Source organism: Balaenoptera ricei, chromosome 1 (assembly GCF_028023285.1).
Source record: "Balaenoptera ricei isolate mBalRic1 chromosome 1, mBalRic1.hap2, whole genome shotgun sequence".
In the NCBI taxonomy this organism is placed as follows: domain Eukaryota; kingdom Metazoa; phylum Chordata; class Mammalia; order Artiodactyla; family Balaenopteridae; genus Balaenoptera; species Balaenoptera ricei.
Window position 1 is genome coordinate 99,508,762 of NC_082639.1, and position 21,575 is coordinate 99,530,336.

Consider the following 21,575-nt stretch of genomic DNA (forward strand, 5'->3'; position numbering starts at 1 on the left):
AAGCAACCCAAGGGTCCATTGATGGATGAATGGCTAAGCAAATGTGGTGTATACACACAATGGAATGTTATTCAACCTTAAAAAGGAAGAAAATCCTGACACATGCTACAACATGGATGAACCTCGTGGGCATTATGCTAAGTGAAATAAGCCAGTCCCAAAAGGATAAAAACTGCATGATTCTGCTTATGTAAGATACTTAAGAGTAGTCAAATTCATAGACAAAAAGTAGAATGGCAGTTGCCTGGGGCTAGGGGAAGTGGGGAATGGAGAGTTATTGTTAATGGGTACAGAGTTTTAGTTTTACAAGATGAAAAGAGTTGTGGAGATGGATGGTGGTGTGGTTGTACAACACTATGAATGTATTTAATACCACCGAACTGTACACTTTAAAATGGCTAACCTGGTAACTTTTATGTGTATTTTACCACAATAAGAAAAATTGGGGGAAAAAAAGACAGGAAAACATGAAATTTAGGACAGTGTTTACTTCTTGTTGGGGGAGACAGGAGGGAGTGGGGTGAAGAGCAACACAAAGGAAAATGCAAGTTATTACTGATGTTTCAGCTGTCTTGGGTGGCAGGCTCATGGGTGTTAACCATATTATGTTTTACAGATAATATTTTGTTAAATATGCCTTTTAAAATGCATAGAACATTGAATTTTAAAATATAAGTGAGAAAACATTCAGAGGTAAAAGGAGGGAATGTAGCTTGGAGGCAGGCCAGTTAGAGTAGTGGGCGTGGGCGTGGGCGGTGGCATAGCCATGACGTCCGTGGGACAGCGGGACCCGGGGCTCCGGCAGGAGGGCAGCGCGGGTGCAAGAGGAGAAGGAGGGCAGCCTGGGATCCTGGCGGCGGGGCTGCAGGGCCGCTCTCGACCACACGAGGGCGCCCCCACACCGCCACATCCAGGCGGCGGCGGGGGAACGTGGGGGTGGCAGGAAAGGAGGGAAGCCGGGGAGAGGCCTTCTGGGGAGGGTGGGGTGGAGGGAGAGCCTCCTGTCCGCCCAGACTGGCCCCTCTGTTCAGGTTTACTGTGTGGTCAAGCCTTGAAGAAGGTCAGTGTGAGGTTCAACTGGAAACAGAGCCGGCTTTCAGGCCCTGAGGAATCCACGTGAGGGTCCATCAGGGCTGCCTGCGGGGGTGGGTGGGTATTTGTTATTTATTGAGGCGTGGGTGTTGTGCCTGTGCTGTGTCGGGAGTGACTCTGTAGGTTAGCGGGTGTGGGTGTGTGTGTGTCTCCAGGAATATAGTGGAGAGTGGGAGCAGGGCGAGGAGAGGGGCGGTTGCGGCTTCCCCCGGCCTGGGGCTGGTACTAACAAGGAGAACCTGCAGCAAGATCCAGCCCGTGAGGGCTCAGAACTTTTTCCCCCTCAGAGGAGCCCCAGGTCTGAAAGAGGAGGGATGAGCCTGGCTGCCAGCCGTGGAGGGCACCTCCCTCAGTCTGGCCCAGCAGGACTGTATGTTGGGGGCTTCCTCTGGGGCCTGCAGACAACGCGCCCCCCGCCCCAAGCCTTCTAGTGGTGGTTCAGCACCCAGCAAAGTCTAGGATGCCACAGCGGCTGCCAGGCCCTGGATCCTGCCTAGGCCTGCTGCTCGGGGACCTGGTGTCGCTAACTGGTGCCCAAGGGCATAGCCCAGCAGAGGTCTGTGACCTGAAAAACACTGCTGATCTCACGTTAGACCAGAACATTTTTTTTTTCTCCCAAAAGCAGTGGCAGGGAGCCCAGGTTTGAGGAGGGTGTGAAGGGTGGGAGAATGTGCCACCTCAAAATACGCCTCTAGAGCACAAGGATTATTCTGAGCTGATTATTTTGAGAAACTACAGACAAAGGAGGAGTTCTGAAAAACAGTAGAAACTACTTTTTTGAAAGACAAATTTACATTTATAAAGAAAATCTCCATTTGTAAGGGTATTTCCCTCACTGCGTGGAGAGGTTGACTTTGAATCACAGAGAATCTTAAAAATCCCCGAAGAAGGCAGTGACTTAAATCTGCATAACAAACCCTACCCTTGTTTACTCTGCTTTTCCTGGTAACCCTTCAGAACTGGCTTCCTCCCCACACTCACCTTTGTTTCTTCTGTTTTTGGCTTTAGGTGGTATTTAAACCGCTGGTTTAGGCCACCTGGGAGAGTTAACTCCTTTTCCCTAGGTGTGTCCCTGGTGTATAAGTATATGTGAATAAACTTCTGTTTTCTTCTTGTTAATCGGTCTTTTGTTTACAGAGGTCTCAGTCGAGACTCAGAAGGGTAGGGGAAAGTTATTTTTCCTCTCCTACAGCGGGGACAGCTTCGCGGACCTAGAGGCTTCTCCCCCTCCCACCAGTCACTGGTCGGCTATTGCATGTGAATGCGCTTTGCGGGCTATATCCTGGTCTGGCGTCTCAGCCCAGAATTTGAGAGCATTAGGGTTGGTAGAAATTAAACCCAGGGTGGGAGCCTCTGGCCAGTAGGCTGAGGCCCTGTACAGTGTCCCAGAGCAGGGGGAAGAGAAAGTCCTGCAGCTTCTCAGGGGAAGAGGAGGAATAGCAAGCCACAGGCGTCCTGGGGATGAGAGCAGGACATTGCAGTGCCCAGGAGATGCCCTGCGGGGAAGGGAGAACCAGAGCAAGCCTCAGAGGGCTCTGGCTGATCACTCTGTCCTTGTCCAGACTCCTCCCCAGTGGCCTGGCCTTGGCTCTGTACACCCCATCTTTCCAGGAGCTTCATTCCTAGGTCTAGCCAAACAACCACGAGGAAGATGTGAGAGAACAACATCCTTCTGGGATGGGACCACTCTGGGGAGTAGCAGGACCTGGTGGGGAGCGGGGGTCCAGGGAGCAAGGCTTAATGACCATGTAGTCGTTAAGAAGAAGGCATCAGCATCAGTCCTGGGTTGGTTAAATTTCCAGTTCAGCCACCTAGTAGCCATGTGAACTTAAATGAGCAAATTACTTAACTGAACTTCAGTTTCATCATCTGCAAAATATGGGAACAATAATTACCTTGCAAAATTATGAAGATTTAGAAATTAGGAATGTAGAATGCTCAGTCAATAGTAAATGCTGTTACTATTGAAACCGAGTTCACCTAAAACCTCTGCTGAGTTGATGATTAACCTCTCTATGCAAAATTTTATTCCCTTTTTTGTTGCATATCTGTTCCCCACAGGATTGAGGATTATCAAAGAAAAAGGGGGCTTGAAACCTAGCAGGACCCTGCAGAGATCTCCCAGGTACAAAAAACCTTTCCATTTTCCCGTTTTTCGTTTGTAGGAAAAGGCTTTAGTCTCCTAGGCCTGAGTTCCAAAGAGCAGATTCAAGCAGTTACTAATTGGGGAAGTGAGGAAATGCAGAAATAAAGGAAAAGCAGCCAAGAAACAATAGTTCAGTGATAAAACAGAGTCCTAAGGATATATATAACAATCTGACAGGTATCTTTGAATTGTTCTGCAGGAAGTAAGACCCTTATCCAGGTGGAGGTCAAGCTGAGCACAAGCCGGTACATCCCAGACTGGTTAGAACCAGAAGGTTGGTGATTAAGATTCCTGAAATATCACCCTGTTACCTCACCACCAACCAATCAGAAGAAAGTCATGCCCCCTGCAGCCCTCACCCCAAATGTTGCCTTTAAAAACCCTTCCCTGGGGACTTCCCTTGTGGCATAGTGGTTAAGAATCCATGTGCCAAAGCAGGGGACACGGGTTCGGGCCCTGGTCTGGGAAGATCCCACATGCCATAGAGCAACTAAGGCTGTGCGCCGCAACTACTGAGCCTGAGCTCTGCGTTTGACCCAACGCAGCCAAAAATAAATAAATCAATAAATTTATTAAAAAAAACCAAAAACCCTTCCCTGAAAGTCATCTGGGAGTTTGGGTCCTTTGAGCACAAGCCACCTGTGCTCCTTTCTGGGCCCTGCAGTAGACGCTGTACCTGCCTTCACCACAACCTGGTGTCAGTAAGTTGGCTTTGCTGTGCCATGAGCAAGCAGACCCAAATTCGGTTTGGTAACGCTATCATTATTTTCCAATGCCCAGACCCAGGTAGCATGGCTCCAGGCCTCTCTTCCAGGCTCCGACAAAAGCAATCCTATAATTTGCCTGTACTACTGTACTGTGATAGTGAATCACTAAGAAGTTATTATGTTACCCAGACAGGAATGGGTTAATGTCTCTCTGTTGACGGGAGCCTCTGGGAAAATGCCTTGATTCCAAAGACTTAGTCTGTTGGTTGGTCGCCTCTCCTTTCATCAGGGATCTCACAGCAGAAGTCACACAGAACTTTCAGAGCAGAAAGAGACGAGGGGTGGTGCCTGTCTCTATTGCCTGCCCCAATAGAAGCTGGGGCCCAGGAGCTCAGTGTAAGGCTGTGCTGATGTCCCTTGTAACTTTCGTATCAGGGGGGTGAGAGCTCAGGGGTCAAGTTCCTTCAGCACTGGGGGAAGAGAAAGGGCCTGAACTTAAACTATGTGTGTACAGCTTTTCCCTTCTCCCTGCTCTGGGGCCTTTCAGGCATCCAATTAAAACTCCCTTAGGTGAGGCAGGGAGAAGCCTCCCTGGTTCATGGCACATAATAGCTGCCTAATAAATGTTGCTGGAATTGAATTGCATGCAGACAATAAGGTTGTTGGGAGCGAAGGGACTTTATGTGAATTCAGTCCAGAGGCAGGAGCCTGTAGGTGGGCACCACGCAGGATCAAGTGCCAGGAGTTGATAGGGGCCGCACCCTTCTGGGTGTGCCTGATGTTGAAACCTGGCAGCCACCCTAGGTTTCTCCCTGCTCCCACTCCCACCCTGCTCAGTTCACTCTGCCTCTTCCTAAACTCGCTTGAATCTGCTCTGCCTTTTCCCTTGTCCTCCTCTCTCGGCAACCATATTTCCAGCCCAGACCACTGCCGTATCATACCTGAAATCCTCACTTCCAACCTATTGCACAAACCGCATCAAAGTGATATTACTGAGACCAGAATGGTGATGATCCCTCTCCCTGCTTAAACACTGCTCTGCGTCCCCACTGCCTACAGGATGAAGCTCAAATTCTTCAAAACATGACATGTAAAGCCCCATGCGCCTGCTTTCCTCTCCAGTTTCCCTTCTTACCCACTACCCCCACTGCCACTCTGGGCACGGGTCAGACTGAACTGTCCACTCGTGGAGAATGCCAAGCACCCTTTATCTTCCAGGGTTTTTTGTATGTATATGCAAAAGGTGGAAATTAGCATTATCTACACACACACACACACACACACACACACACACACACACACACACACACACACACACACACACACATACACCCCTTGTTTCCTCCTGCTTAGTCTGATTAATTTCTAGTTCTCCTTCAAGCCTCATATTAGACCCCGCTACTACTGAGAAACTGTCACGTACCTCCTTCCCTCCCCACCCCGTCGATGCTGGCCTGGGTGCCCCCTCTCTGCTCTCCCAGCTCCCGGTGCTCCCCAGGCCTGTACTTTCGCAGTGACCTCTGTGATCCCAGCTTTTGCTCCCCTGAGGAGGAGTGAGTCTCCCCACTTCTTCAGGGTGTGGCCCTGCCTGGCCCACTGCTTTATCTCCAGGGCCTGGCCCAGGGCTGGCACTTGGCAGGCGTGTAGACGCAACCACTGTAACGTTCACCACAGCCCGCCTTCATTCAGCACACACTGCGTGCCAGGACCCGGGAGGGTGCCTCCAGGCGTAAATGTGGTTAATCCTCACATGGCTGAATAGCACACAGGGTCCATTCCCGCCTGTTTCCTGTCCTTTAGAGGTGGAAAACTAAAGCCTCATCTCCCAGACCTACTCCTTCGGGAGTGGTGGGTGCACATTGTGATCCAACGCTGAGACCCTCACGTGGGATTTGGAAGGTGGAAGGGAGCCAGAGGCCACCTTCCTACTGCTTTGGCTGCTCCCTTCTGGCAAACAGGGTCAATACAGATGTGCATCTTCTCCTGCAGTGCTGTCCAGTGTGCGGTCCCCACCCCCGGCAGCAGCAGTGGAGGCCCTGCCTGCTCCCTGGATCACAGCCACGACAGTGTATCTTCAACTCAGAACTCAGGTTGCCAGTGATAACGTCCAGATGCCCACCTTCCTCTCCTGCCGAGGACGAGGGAGCAGATCCTCTGGAGACTCAGCCTTACCCCCTCCCCTCCCCCATCCAGCCATCCCATAAGCACCTAACCCCCTGTATCAAGTCACTCTCTGCTCAAAATACCTTGAGTGGTTCCTATTTCCTGTGTTAAGCTCTGGCTGATACGACTGTTGTTATCCTTATTTTACAGATGGGGAAACCGAGGCACAGAGAAGCAAAGTGATCTTCCCAGAGCCACACAGCCAGTGGGTGGTAGGGCCAGGCTCCAAACCCAGGTCTTTCTGAGCCCCGAGCCCACTGCACCATCTTGCCTGGTGAATATGTGTTGGTGTTGCCGGATGTGGGAGGAGGCCCGGTGAGCTTTAAGCGGTGGGCTGGGCTGACGCCCATGGCAGGTCCTGAGCAGGTCCCCAAGGTGTCTGTTCCTTCCTGAGACGCACAAGCGGCTCAGGTTTCTGGGGACTGACCCCGAGGCTGGGGCTGTGGGATGTGTGGGGCAGGGAGGCTGCTGAGAGCCAGCCGTCTGGGCACCGCGTCAGTCAGTTCCCAGGGATGGAGCCCTTCAGCAGTGTCTGGAGAAACACTTAAGTGACCAGTGCAAAATCAAATTAGGGAGATGGTGAGGTGGAGGTGTCACCAGGCCCGGAGGCCGTCTTGGGCGGCACCACCTCGGTGAACTTGTAGTGGTTTGTTCTTGTCAGTCCCCCAGGGTTGAATAGAGCCTGAGCGCCTGACAGACATTTGAGGCTCATGTATGTACCAGAATTCATAGGGAGAACATGGTGGGCACTCAGATTGAATGTTCCTGCCAGCATACTCTCTCCTATTAGACAGCTAAAAGTATAGGAGAGGCCAAAAGGTTGTCCAGTGAGGAGAAAAGTAAATCAAAGGAGTTGGTTGATGCTTCAAGTAGTTAAAGGACACCAACCAGTCTTTGGCTGACTACATCTGAAGGCAGGGAGCAAGGTAGCCAGTGGGCGAGCCCCTCTTCCTGGACAGATCTTCCTCTGGAGTCTTCACTCATGTATTCATTCTTTCTTTCTTTTATAGATTCAATAAATGAGTGCTATCACATAACAAGCACAAACAGATCCTCCCTGCCTCACAGAGATGTTCCAAGGGAAAACATGTCTTCTGAGTTTCCTTGTTGATTAGTCCCTTTCAACATCCTGCCTTTCCACAGGTGCAAACCATTTTCTTGGCACTGACTCTAAGTGTGCTAGTTGCCTGTGAGACGTGGGTAATACTGCAGGGTTGCCCGGCCCTGTAATGAGGACTTAACGTTCCTAGAGACTTGAGGTACCTGGGACATTAATTCTCCAGCACCACAGGTCTGCAGGCAGAAGTTCAGCCAAAAGGTAGGAAGGGAGGGGAGGGAGTCTGACAAAGGGTGTAGAACGCAGACACTTTTTCATTCATTTCTCCGAGGCTGCCCATAGGTTCACAGGGATGTCCTGTGTTTGTCCCTTTATCAGACCTGGGCTTGGGAAACATTGCTGCTAATTCACTAGAGTTCCTGAAGTTCACCTTCTGGATTTTAGGGTCCTTATCACACTGTATCGTAAGCACTGATTTTCTTTTATTGCCCCCACCAGACAGAGCTTCTTGCAAACAGAGACTGGCCCTCGTTCACTTTGCTATCTTCCTAGCCTAAGCCAGGGCCTGGCACATGGTCTGCGTTTAACACATGCTTGCTGGTCAGTTCTACCGTGGCTCCACACAGCTCTCTCTGGATGCTCTTCTCCGGGAGAAATGCAGCCTTCCCTTTCTCTACCCAGCTCACATGTCACCTCCCGCAGAAGCTTCCCTAGTCTCTCAAATCAAAAGGGCTCAACAACTTTGCATGTTGTTCCCTCTCCTCTCAAGAAGCTCACAGTCTGGTAGGGGTTTAGAAAAGCAAGCTAATGTGTACAGTGCATTGTGGTGCTAGGGAAAATTATGACAGACTTTAAAATGGGCAAAGGATCACTGGGTGTTCATTCAGTGGAATGCTCTGAGTTGTCTAGGATTCCAAGCTGTCTGATTCTCTAGGGAACTAACTGCACATTTGATTATCTTTTGCTGGGCTGTTTTATAACTTTGCTGTGATGGAAGTTAACTTGTACAGGGCTGATGATGGTGCAGATGTTTCCTGCCTGATGTGTGATGCAAATTGTTCCTGTTCGTGGCAATGCAAATGAGTTTTGTCCAGCAGAGAATAAGTCTCCATAAGTCCAATTCTCATTTGAAAGTTGTAAAATCTTACTGGTTCTTTCCTTTTTTTTTTTTTTTTTTTCAATTCAATTACTTATTTTACTATATGAGTAAGAAATAGAAAAATTAAAATATAGATATTTGTGGTTTTTTACATTTTATTTATTTTATTTTAAATTAATTTTTATTGGAGTATAGTTGCTTTACAATGTTGTCTTAGTTTCTACTGCACAGCAAAATGAATCAGCGACACACATACATACATCCCCTCCTTTTTGGATTTCCCTCCCATTTAGGTCACCTCAGTGCATTAAGTAGAGTTTCCTGTGCTATACAGTATGTTCTCATTAGTTGTCTATACTGGTTCTTTCCTTAATTAATGAGTTATATAAACATGTTAATTTTATTTCTGTATGAGAGTCATGATTTTACCATTTAAAAAATTATGTTTCAGTGGTAAAAACTATGACAGAGGTAGTGATAATATGTACTGAGCATTTATTCTGTGTCAGGAAGTATGCTAAAGATTTTATAGTTGTCATATTTAATCCTCATAGCAACCCTATAAGGTAAGTTCTATTTATTAGTCCCATTTTACAGATACAGGAACTGAGGCCTAGAGGTTAAGTAACTTGCTTAAGGACCCAGAGTTAATAAGTGGTCTATCTGGACTTTGTACCCAGAGACCTGGGATTTGACACTAATATTCATAGTCTAACTGCACTGTCGCCATAAAGGCACTCAGAAACAAATTGGGGCAGCCACTGTGGATGACCCAGCAATTCCACTCCTGGGTAAATATCCAAAAAAACAAAACAAAAAACAACACTAATTTGAAAAGATACATGCACCCCAATGTTCATAGCAGCATTATTTACAATTGTCAAAATATGGGGACTTCCCTGGCGGTCCAGTGGTTGAGACTCTGTGCTTACACTGCAGGGGGCTCGGGTTTGATCCCTGGTCAGGGAACTAAGATCCCCCATGCTGTGTGGTGTGGCCAATAAATAAATAAAATATGGAAGCAACCAAAGTGTCCATCAACAGATGAATGGGTAAAGAAGTGGGTGTATATATATGCAATGGAATACTACTCAGCCATAAAAAAGAATGAAATTTTGCCATTTGCAGCAACATGGATGGAATTGGAGGGCATTATACTAAGTGAAATGTCAAAGACATACTATATGTTATCACTTGTATGTGGAATGTAAAAATTACAACAAACTGGTGAATAAAACAAAAAGAAGCAGACTCACAGATATAGAGAACAACCTAGTGGCTACCAGTGGGGAGAGGGGCAATATAAGGGTAGGAGGAAGAAAAAGGGTTGCTATGGGATTATATGAGATCATGTGTGTGAAACTTTTGAAAATTGTAAAGCACTATAGAATTTAAAGAATCATTCATTCAATTAAAATAACAAAACAGATCAGTGGAAAAAAAACAAATTGGGGAATCAGAGAAGTCCTCCTGTAAAAGGAGACATGAAGCAAGTTTCAAACGGTGGATAGGAGTTGGTGCAGAGAAAGGAGGGAGGGGTTTCCAGGCAGAAGTCAGCATATAGGAAGGCAGGGAGGTCTGAAACAAGGTCCTGCACTTAAGGAACTAAGAAATTCACCTGGGGCTTCCCTGGTGGTGCAGTGGTTGAGAATCTGCCTGCCAATTTGGGGGACACGGGTTCGAGCCCTGGTCTGGGAGGATCCCACATGCTGCGGAGCAACTAAGCTCGTGTGCCACAACTACTGAGCCTGCATGCCACAACTACTGAAGCCTGCGTGCCTAGAGCCCGTGCTCCGCAACGAGAAGCCACTGCAATGAGGAGCCCACGCACTGCAACGAAGAGTAGCCCCTGCTCGCCACAACCAGAGAAAGCCTGCGCAGCAACGATGACCGAACACAGCCAAAAATAAATAAATAAAATAAATTTATTAAGAAGAAAAAGAAACTCACCTGGGCTGGAGAGCGGGGTGTGGGCTGAGTATTGGCAGAAGACTGCAGAGATATGCGGGAGTTAAGAAGGGCCCTATGGGTCAGGCTAAGGAGTTTGGACTTTATCCTCAAACTACAGGATTTAAAGCAGAGTAAGTGATTAGATGAGTTTTACTATTTTTATCTTTATTGCCTTTATTTGAAGTTATAAAAGCAGCTGAAAATCTGGCCTTTTTAGAAAAATCATTTTAGAAGCAGTGTTGAGGCTGGATTGGAGGTGGTGAGAAAAGACAGGATGTTAAAAACCAAGCCTATGGCAGGGAAAAAGAAAAAGCATTGCAAGGAGAAACAGTATGTACAGCAGTTCAATCTATACATTTGGGCAACCGATGAGGTATGTGGAGGTGGGAATGGGGAGAGGCTGGGACGCAGGTAGTTTAGGAGCCCTCCAAAGCTCAGAACTCCATCTACTGCAGGCCTGTTTATGCTCATTCTTAGCATTTGAGAAACAAGATAGTACTTAGGATTTGAAAGGAACAGGGTTCTACCCATTCTGAAAAGCATATGTAAATAGGGCCTGACACAAAAGTACCCAGGAACTTTTCTTTTGACCTCTAAGGGAAAAAAATGAGTTAGGAAAATAAAGATAAAACACAATGACAAGAACTATTATAAACCTTCTCTTAATAATTACAGACATACAGATTGTCAGCACACCAGGTGATTTTTAATCCCAGCCCAATTCCCCTCCTGGCTTCTTAATGGCTGCTGGCCACTTCCTCTTGGGACCTGGCCAGAGTAAGCTCAGGAAATGCAAACTTTTAATTCTGGAATCAGTAAAGCATATTAGGAAAGGAAATCCCACAAGTGAAGAAATCACGTTATGAATTCCAAAGCCAAGGAAAAGGATTGTAAATCAGATTGTGAATTCATTGGGGACAGGACTATTTTACTTATTTTGGTGCAGGATCCAAGTGATTGGTTTGGTCTGTATTCACCCTTCAAGATTATCCAGGATTCAACCTCTTTCATTCTCGTGTTTCCAAACTTCCATCCAGTACAACATTTAGCTCTAGCAGCTGAGCTGTCTGCAGTCTTGCTTTGCACCCTTCTGACAGCAGGGGTGGGGGAGGGGTGGTGCCAGCTAAAGGGTGTTTTTCATTTATACCCACGTCCCTAGGATCGTGCGTGAATCAGATGATAGAACATACTTGAAAGGCCTTTGTAGACTCTGATGAGCTATACAAATATTACCACATGTTCTTTATTGTTCTGGCTGATGACAACTGACACTACTTAATTTTTAAAACCACTATGAGCTCAACTACTACTACTATGCACTCAACTGTATGCAGTGTACATTCACAATCCGCACAATAATTTCATTATGTTTAACTTACCAAAGAAGCTCAGAGAAATTAACTTGCTCTTTTTTTTTTTGTCCTTTTTAGGCCCTCCTGAGATTGGGTTCGAGACTTCTCCACGTGCTGTCCCATCACAGCACTTACTATGCAGTCTCCCCCACTAGACTAGGAGCTGGGGGTGCCAGAAACTGCATTCTGATCACTGTTATCCCTTCTTTCTAGGAAATAGGCCCATAGATGATGCTCCAAAAGATACTATTTAGGTGAATTAATGAAGGCTGATCTTATATCCACTGCTCTTTTCTGAATATTGCTGCTTTCCTTATAACTTACTGTTTGTTCACTGTCTGCTTTCCCCTACTAGAAGATGCATAGAAAGACATTTTGTTCATGACTGGATTCTCAAAGCCTAGAACAATGCTTGGGGAACTAGTAAGGGTCCAATAAATACCTGTTAGTAAATAAACTAAAATAGCTGCTCGGACAAGCAAATTCTACTTTTTTGTGACATCATAGTATTGTTTTCTGATGCTGATCTCAGTAAGATAATGTTCAACAACTGTTAACACTGTAACGTGGGTAAGCGCAGAATGCTCTGGCTTCCTGAGTTAAACATTCACTTGCAGCTGAATGACGACTGGAAGGGGAACCACAGGAATGCTGTCCCCGAGAGCACTGTCTCAGGAAGGAGACACTGGTGGTTGACACAGGCAGCCTGTGGACTCTACACTCTACAGCTCTGGTCCAGCACCGGCAAAATCACGGCTAGAGACCACTGTGCTCGTGACTTCCATCTCATTCACCTTCCTTTCACCAGATGCAATTCTTGAAGCAGAAAAATAAAACCTGTTTGTAATAATTATCAGCTTCATTTTCTTAGGAGTCAAGTGTCTCTTGCCAGAACTCTTCTAGATCAAAGGTACTGTTTTTTCCTCTCTGTAAACCAGTATTATGTGCTCCATTAAATATTTTCTTTTGGTATAAAAGTAACCATGACATCAAGAACATTTAGAATGTGGAAAAAATATAGAAAGTTACCTCTAAATTTACCATGCTCACAAAATTAGTATATTTGTGTATGTCCTTTATCCCCTGTGCATAGGTATATATGTATTATGCACACACACACACCATGGTAGTTTATGTTCTGCTTTTTTCATTTAACATTGTGCTGTGAATATATCATAAGGACTTCATAACCATCCATTTAAATAGTTATTGATACAAGAAATTGATAATTTCAAAGGAACAATTTTCTTATATAAATTCTTAGGGAAAAGATGTGAACTCATGGTATTTGACACATATTATGAAATTGCTTTGCCAATATTGTTGTACCAATTTATTGAGCCACCAACTGATGATAATTTAAAATTTAAGTCATGTTATTGATATAGTAGAGAAAAATAAAAATCTCATCAATCTTTCAGTTTACCTTTAAGAACATTGCTAGGGACAAAGGACTTTAATCATGATTGGTTACTAGTTACATTTCTGCTCTTTAAGAATCATCACAAATATTGAAGGGAAAAGATTATCAGTTACTAGTCAGGTGTCTTCCTTGTGGAGGCAGTGTACAAAGAGCAAGGGCTTTGGGATTCAAATCCACCTTACTTAAAGAGCCGGGACATATATGCAACAACCTCATGAGGTGTTAGTTTCCATTCATTACCAAACAAAGACCATTACAGTTGTAAGACTAAACGGAGGATTTGATCCAAAAGGAGAGTTTTTGATCATTTTTAGCTAATAGTCTTATCTTTAAGAGTCACTCCCTTAGAACTATCCTCTGCATGTAAGGCTCCACCCACCTTGGGAATTAGAAGAGCTCAATTTTTTCCCAGGTACCACTTTTCTTTGATTTTTTTTTTTAATAGTCAGGTGCTTACCCTTATTAAGCCCTTACTTAACACAAGCTGTCACATATCAACTAACCTTCATGACAACCCTAGTGGGGGATGGTACTAATTATTAATACCTTACAAAAGAAAACATCTGATGCTTAACCCTAGCAGTCTATATTGTTAGGCAACCGGTAGGCTGTGATTCCTTTGCTAGCTATTCCAGTCTCCTCTAGCAAGTCAAGGTAAAAGTCAGCAAAAAGTAAGTAAATCAGTGCTGTTCAGCTGAGGAGAAAGATACTCTGCCAATCACTCTCAATTGAATGATTGTCACTATGGCCCAGACTAAATGGGGGAAAGGATAAAAAGCTAGAACACATTTCAGGAACGATGATGTACTTGAAACCTCCTTAGATGCTTCAGATTAGAAGCATCTAAGGAGGTTTGGCTTAATGTCTCACATTTGGGCAAGCCAGGCAAGCTTAGGCCATCACTTCCTTATCAAGTTTTCATAGTGACAGAAGTCTATCATTAACCTCTTTCTTCAAGTGCCTGAGCCGATTATTAAAACAAGCCATGTTGTTGCAAAGGTGGAAATTTACTGTTAACCTTGCCTCATCTTTCCAACCATAAGGAGGGGGCAGGGGGCACACACCTGATAATTAAGTTTATTACACTGTGAACCATTTGCTAGGGAAGGTGTAAAACCCAGACATTGAGGTTTTTCATATAAACCAATACCCAATTTATCAATCTGAAATTCAATATAATAAAACATTGGCTCATATATTAAATGGCTGTTAACAATTTTTTCTTCCTTTTTAAAATACAGGATTATTATTGACATATATAATCTATGGTACAAACTACTAAATTCACACAACCCAAGAATAAGAGGATTATTCATCAACGTGATTAAATCGGGGATAAAAATACCTCCCTGAATTTTCCATAATTTGTTTTAGCATCATCCTTTCCTGAATATTTTTTGTAGAAATTATTTATTTTGAATAGTTTAAGATAATTTCAGTTCTCAACAGAGGACTATAATGTGATAATATGGCCTTATTATCATGATCATCTGCAACTGTCCAACCTATCAGTTTCTTAAATAATTTTCCAGATTTGAATTGGGAGGCTATTTCAGAGTATATACTCTTGAACAGTCCCCAGCCTCTTTGGGCACAACTACTTAGAGAGATGTACGTTCTCTCTGTGACTTGGAGAGTGTGGGACAACGCAAACAAAGATAGGCAGGTACTCTATTTTCCCAAAGCAGCCACTGAAGCTGTGTCAACTGAAATAAAATTAAGAAGTCTAGTCAATCCTCATATGGAGCAAGGGACAACAGACTGCCCAGTCAGAGAGCCCAGATGCATCCAGTGTTGAACACAACACTGCAACACAGAGAGGATTACCTGATTGTTAACAAGGAATAGATGGCAGAGTAGGCCTATATCGGGTTTTAGTGTTGGCTCTGTTACCAAACTTGATCTTGAATAAATCCCTTAAGCTTGAATCTTCAATGGGAAAAAGTCAGAGTTGGACTGGGTGATAAAAGGTTTGCTCAGTCCAGCTTTGAGCCAGTTTTTAAACTTTGCTTCAGAATACAGTAACTTCAGAACACTTCCTTCTAATAAATGGTCAGTCTGCACCAAAACCCCCTCATTTCACTAACAAGATTCAACTAACGGAAAAAGACTAAGTAGGGTCTTATGTGTGGATGTAGCTTAACAACTGGGATGGGGAAAAATAATCTTATACACTGGGTTTACTCCCCCCACCCCACATTTTTTACTTGTATTACTTTACTCAAGGGTGATCCTCATTTTTATAGAAGGGGAAACAGGCACACAGAGGTTAAGTCCATGGAAAATGGCAGAGTCCAAACTGGAGCCAAGCCTGCCAACAATCACAGTCGGCTTCTCCACTAAAATTCCTCCTCCATCTGCCATGATACTTGGGCACAGAAAGGGAGTTTTCATTGTATCCTTAGGATTAACTGCTCTGGTTTCAAAATGCTTTCAGAGAGGTCGTTTCAAAAAATTCCCCTCCTGCTTGCCTTAAAGAAGAGGTAAGGAGAAAAATCAAAATAAGCCATATACACAAATCCCAACACACATAAGCTGAATAATTTACATTAGGAAGGGCCAAATTGAATCTTGACAATAAAAATGAAAACAAACAATATTTTCCTCAAGAAAATAAGCATATGGAAGAAGAAACATTTCTTAAAAAAAAAAAAAAAAGTTTATTTTAAAAAGCCAGCCTCTTAAAGGTTTTATATCTATACCTTCACACTGTCAATTACAATGATATTTTAAAATGCACTGAATATAATTTATTGAATGTCTATCATTATCCTCCTGCCACCATTTAAAAGATATTAGGTGAAAAAATATTTACAGTTTTCATTCTGGTCCATCCTCCTTCCTATCTTTATACTAAACCCATTTCTCTACTTTTCAGATAAGTGAAAAGGGTCACAAAATCTTTAGGTTTGTGTAAAGAGTAAGAACGTGTCCAATAATTCTAAGCAAAACATAATTTTCTTTAAGGCCTTATAAGAAAAAGAAAAGGAGTTACTTATTGAAGCAAACGTAGCAACTTCTCTCCCAATCTTATCCTTATTGGTTTGTGTGGGCCAAATCTCTATGGGTCCCCTTAATTAGCAAACATTAAAAAAAAAACCCAAAAAACTGAACACACAAAGACTATCTCACACACAGTGCTAAGCTAGATGTGGATATAAATGGAACCACTATGAATCAAAGGGGGAAAATTCCAGGAAAAACAACAACAAAAGATTCCAAGTCTCACAGTTTAACTGAAGTTTTGGAAAAACCTAAGCTGAATTCAGCTGCTGTTTGAAATATCTGTCTTATGTTTAATTTACTGAGGAGGCACAAATACACAGTTTTGTGTATTTTAATACTAATTTTTCCAGTGGGGGGGGGGGGAATACTATGTGATCTCAAAAGGGGCGGTGATCTATGACCACTCAAAATTTATCTTTGGAAAGGGGAGCAAAAATAGTAATTTAATGAAGTCAACTCTCAAGCACTTGGCTTCTAATAAGCAAACCAGGAAAAGATACTGGAGGTGTACTGATGAGTACAGTGCATCTAGAACAGCCAAGATGTTTGCAAAGTTTTATGCCTTAAATTTCCTAAATATATATCTAGCAGGCACATATGCCAAGGAACTACTGATGCTAGGAAAATATTTTAGTCAGGATTTTATAAAAACCCCAACTTTCAAATCTTCTAGTGGCAATGTCTGACACTATTATTACAAATAACAATGAAGCAAGATTAATTTTAAATTTTAGATTTGCCTCAAACTAGTTACTTTTCCTTGTAACGGAACACTTAAAATGGATGAATTAAGCAGAATGGTTTTAGAAGTTAAGGCTCCCTAAAGACTAAAACTTAAGGCACATATTATTATCACACTATCACAGCACATTTATCATGACACTGTTAAAAGCAAAGATTTAAACAAACAAACACACAAACCCGACTTCCTTCTCTCATTCTTTTTCAACCACTTCCTTCCCAAAGGCTATGACATTTTTAGCCCAGGCTACTGGTAAGGAGTGAAACAAAAATTCCATCAGTGAACCCCTGGTATGATTCCCACAGAAATGTCCAGTATTTGCATTGAGCACCACTGGTAGATCACAGGCCAATAGAACATTTGGGGTCATGAGCTGCTCCATTTACCCATCAGCCCCACAGGTTCAAACTGGGCTCTCCTCCTCTTTGGGGCCTCCTTCTATGCTTTTAGGCTCCAGAGATTCTGCTGCATCGGTAACTTCTTTTGGCTTCTCAGCAACATCTATACTGGTCTCCTCCTCTTTACTTTCCTTTTTCTGCTGCTGCTCAGCTTTCTGTTCTTTTGCAAGAAGGTGGTAATTGATGCCCATGCCGATGAAAAGATAGATGCCTGCGACAATAAGGATTATGCCACATGCCCAGTATGTGTATTTGTAGTCTCCATATATGTCATTGAGACGACCTAAAGACGTCAAAAAGAAAAAAAAAAATTATGTGGGTAGACGGTTATGCCCTTTCCCAAATAAAGCTTAAGAATCCATTCAAAGAGCCCATAAATGACAAATTAGTCTAAAAAGAAACTGCTCATAATTATCTGATCTTTTACTTATAATGTCACACTGATTTTGGATGGCCCTTCGTAGTCTGTTAACTTTAGGAACTTGAAAATAATTAAATCTTGGTAAATTTGAATTGGGAAAGTCCTAGAGATCACCTAGAGTCAATTCTCTCAATATTCAATGGAAAAATTTGTTGCTCAAAAGAGGTTTAGTAGTCTTGCCCAAGGCCATAGAGCTAATTCCAGTCTCCCAGGCCAAAGTACTTTCTCTGACATCAGCATTTCCCAAAGGGCGTTCCTGTGAACACTCATCCTCTGCTAAAACATTAACTAACAGCAACACCTTTCCACCATTCTAAGTGCTTAATCCTCACAACAGGAAGGTTCTATCATCATCCCCATTGTATAACAGAAAAACCAAAGTACAGAAACCTTAAGTAACTCGTCCAAGGTCACAAAGCTTGTAAATGAAACAGGTTGGCTTTCAACCCACAGCAAGTCTGACTCTTGAGGCCTGCACCATAACTTCTGTGCTACAGGATTACTCCCTAGTGTTTCCAAAGTCAAGTAAATTTGGAAATGACACATAGTCTTTTCTATTAAAGGCTTTATTAGGCCTGATAGTAAAGAAACTTATTTACTTTGGCGTTGCCAAACATTTTTCGGCCATGAATTCCTTGTTATAGTAAAATTTGTTAGCATCTCAAACTAGTATTTATTAAACTATGGAAAACCCTACACATATAATGGACATATTAACCAATTCAAATATAATTCCATACGGTTTTCCAATATAGGGCACCACACACTCGGCAATACTTACTGATTCTCTAAATATACACACGGCCCTGGGTCTGCTAGGCCCTGAGTTAAGGGTGTGCAAAGGAGGTAACGTCCACAGCTCAGTGGAGAAGAGAAATGTTAATCCAATAACTACACAGACTGTGACAAGAGCTACAAGGAAGGTTTGAAGGCAGAAAATAGGGGTTTTAGACCAGCAATTAGGGTCAGGAAGCCTTTTCTTAAAGTGTAACCTTAGCCAAGACTTACAGGATAGGAGTTATCAAGGAGAAGGGAGATGGGAAAAGGCTCAGGGCAGAGAACAGCCAGTGCAAAGGCAGGTGGTAAGAGGAAGCACAGGGTGTGAGAGGAGCACAGAGAGCAAACTGAGTGGTGGGAAATGAGGCTGGAGACACAGGTGGGCCAGGCCACGCAGGACCTAATAGGCCACAACAGGGAATTTGATCTTCACCCCGAGATGTGGGAAGCAACTGGAGTGTTCTAAGAGACGAAGAACAGCTAGGGTGGATATGGGTAAAGTTAGAAGGCTACTGATAGAAGATAGGAGATTTAGATAAGAGTGGTAGTTGTGATGGAGAGAAAACAGGCAGATTAGAAAGAGATTTAGGAAGCGAAAATGGACAGGATTTGGACTCTCCTTCGGTGTATATAGGGAGGAGAGAGGGTGGACAGGTCAGTAGTGGACCTTCTGTTATGTATCCCTCCTTACTTTATAGTGCATAATCTCAAAAGCATGAGTCACATCCAGAAGTCCAAATTATTGTTGCATTCTGTATTAATAATAATTTTAAAATGTAAACCATTTAGCATTCTTAAGAGAATAATAATACATCAGGTTTTATTGTCACTTACTAGCTGTGTGATCTTAGGCAAGTTATTTCACTTTTAGAAGCCTCTATTTCTTTATTTATAAAGCGGGAACAATAATAGTCCTACATCACAGACTTATAATACATGACAAAATATAGAAAAAGATTAGGACAGTCCCTGGTATACTGTGAGCCCTCACCTGGTACCTACTGTTATTATTTTAAATATTACTGCTGAGATAAATTCCACAATTAAAAAGAAATCACCAACAGTATTTTAAAGGTGGTTATACATACATTTTTCTACAATAAACAGGTTAGGTTTTTTATCAGGAAAAAATATTATACATACTTAAGTTTGTAATAGTTTTTTATTCCTCTTTCAGCTTGATGATTCACTTTAATTCAGTTCTATTAAGTATTTGAGCAATTACGCTGTACCAAGCATTGTGCCAGCACTGAGGGTACAGAAGCGAAGAAAGACTATCAAGCAGCTCACTGATTTCTGCTTTCTATCACCTTCCTAATCTTCTGTTTTATGTTATTAGAACCACAGAAATAAAGAGACATACTATACCTAAAAGTGGTGGCCCCAGCAGGACAGGACAGCATTCCACAATGGTCACCAATCCCACAGCACTGGAGAACCTCTGGGGTCCAACAAGGTCCATCAGCGTTTCAAACAATACTGAGCTGAGCCACCCAAATGCAAATCCGAAGAATCCCGCATAGACACAGAATCCTATATAGCTAGAGGACAAAGGTGCTGCCAGATGGCAAACTCCATTTGCAATAATAGAAGCAGCAAAAAAATACTGAACTCGAGGTCTTATCCACTTTGTGTTGGCTACAAGTCCCATAGAAGGTCTGGCTACCATGTCAACAAAAGCCAGAATGGAAAGAAGGAAGGCAGACTTCTCACTAGAGTAATGCTGACTCTTGCCATAATTACTAAGAAAGACCAAAGGTGTAAATAGTCCAAAAAACATGAGCACATTTCCAGACAGGTAGAGTAAAAAGCCTCTGTGCTTGAACAGGGATAAGTCCAGGAATTTATTAAGTGTTTGGAAGACTGATCTTTTCTCTTCTTTCGGATTTCCTCCAATGAGATCTGTATTTGCGTCACCTGCCCCCTTTTTTGCTTCCTGAAGGGATTCTTTAGACTTATATTTCCCTGCAGTGGTTGGCTTGGGCCCTATTGGTCTCATCAGAGCTCCAGCCACACAGCAGTTTAATAGTAAGCCCCCAAGAATTAGGAAGCTTCCTCTCCAGCCATAGATACCAAAGAAAGCCTGATTGAGTGGGGCAAGGGTAGAGAGGAACACAGGGCTGCCTGCCATGGCCAGTCCATTTGCCAACGGTCGCCTCTTGTAGAAATACTTGCCAATCATGGTCAGAGCTGGATTCAAGTTGAAGGCAAGCCCAAGACCTGGGGAGAGGGGGGGAAAAAAGAATCACATACTCCAATAAATGTCAGAAACATATTTGGCATTACTTAACCAGACAAAGAAATTAAGAGGTATATAATTCAAAAAGATACAAATAAATGGAAAGATACTCTGTGCTCATGGATTAGAAGAATTAACATTGTCAAAATGTCCTTATTACCTAAAGCAACCTACATGTTCAGTGCAATCCCTATCAAAATCCCAAGGACATTTTTCACAGAAATAGAACAAAAAATTCTAAAATTTACATGAAACTACAAAAGACCCAATGTTCATAACAGCATTATTTACAGTTGCCAAGATATGGAAGCAACCTAAGTGTCCACCAACAGAAGAATGAATAAAGATGTAGATAGATATATATAAAAATAAAATTCCCCCCAATGGAATACTACTCAGCCATAAAAAAGGAACAAAAATTTGCCACTTGGAACAACATGGATGGACTTGGAGGGTATTATGCTAAGTGAAATAAGATAAGTTAGAGAGAGAGTAATGCAAATACTGTATGTTACCACTTATATGTGGAATCTAAAAAATAAAACAAACTAGCAAATATAACAGAAAAGAAACAGACTCATAGAGAACAAATTGGTGGTTAACAGTGGAGAGAGGGAAGGGGTGAGGGGTAAGATTGTGGTAGGGAATTAGGAGGTACAAAGTATTATATATAAAATAAGCTACAAGGATCTACTGTACCACACAGAGAATATAGCCAATATTTTATAATAACTATAAATGGAATATAACCTTTAAAAATTGTGAATCACTGTGCTATACACCTGAAACTTAATACTGTAAACCAACTATACCTCAATAAAAAATAAAATGAAAAATAAACTTAAAAAAAGATATAAGTAATGGAAAGTAGGACATAATATTGTATAGCGGTTTAAAGTGTGAGCTCTAAAGCCAGGCTATGTGGACTAGCCAGAGTAATTTGGCAAGAAAAAGAAATAAAAGGCATCCAAATTGGAAAGGAAGTAAAACTGTCACTGTTTGT

The 21,575-nt window shown here is 42.9% G+C and overlaps 1 protein-coding gene and 1 long non-coding RNA gene across 5 annotated transcripts in view; one reads left to right on the forward strand and one right to left on the reverse strand.

Annotated features, from left to right (window-relative positions):
* Positions 1–980: 980 nt before the first annotated feature.
* LOC132368989 (uncharacterized) lies at positions 981–12,543 on the forward strand. 4 transcript variants are annotated; one of them, XR_009504203.1, is made up of 5 exons: positions 981–1,060; positions 3,154–3,217; positions 3,438–3,512; positions 6,259–6,382; positions 11,645–12,543. It is a non-coding gene; the product is annotated as an uncharacterized LOC132368989 (long non-coding RNA). The 4 variants fall into 4 exon arrangements; XR_009504206.1 differs by lacking the exon at positions 11,645–12,543 and adding an exon at positions 7,119–7,247; XR_009504205.1 differs by having other exon boundaries at positions 1,060–1,145.
* Positions 12,544–12,884: 341 nt separating this feature from the next.
* SLC16A1 (solute carrier family 16 member 1) overlaps positions 12,885–21,575 on the reverse strand; it is a 37,666-nt gene continuing 28,975 nt past the window's right edge. Inside the window, exons 4-5 of the mRNA XM_059928034.1 lie at positions 19,702–20,553; positions 12,885–17,418 (exon numbers count right to left, since the gene is read on the reverse strand). Coding sequence (XP_059784017.1) covers positions 17,141–17,418; positions 19,702–20,553 — 1,130 coding nt within the window. The 3' untranslated portion in view covers positions 12,885–17,140. The remainder of the gene's footprint in view (positions 17,419–19,701; positions 20,554–21,575) is intronic.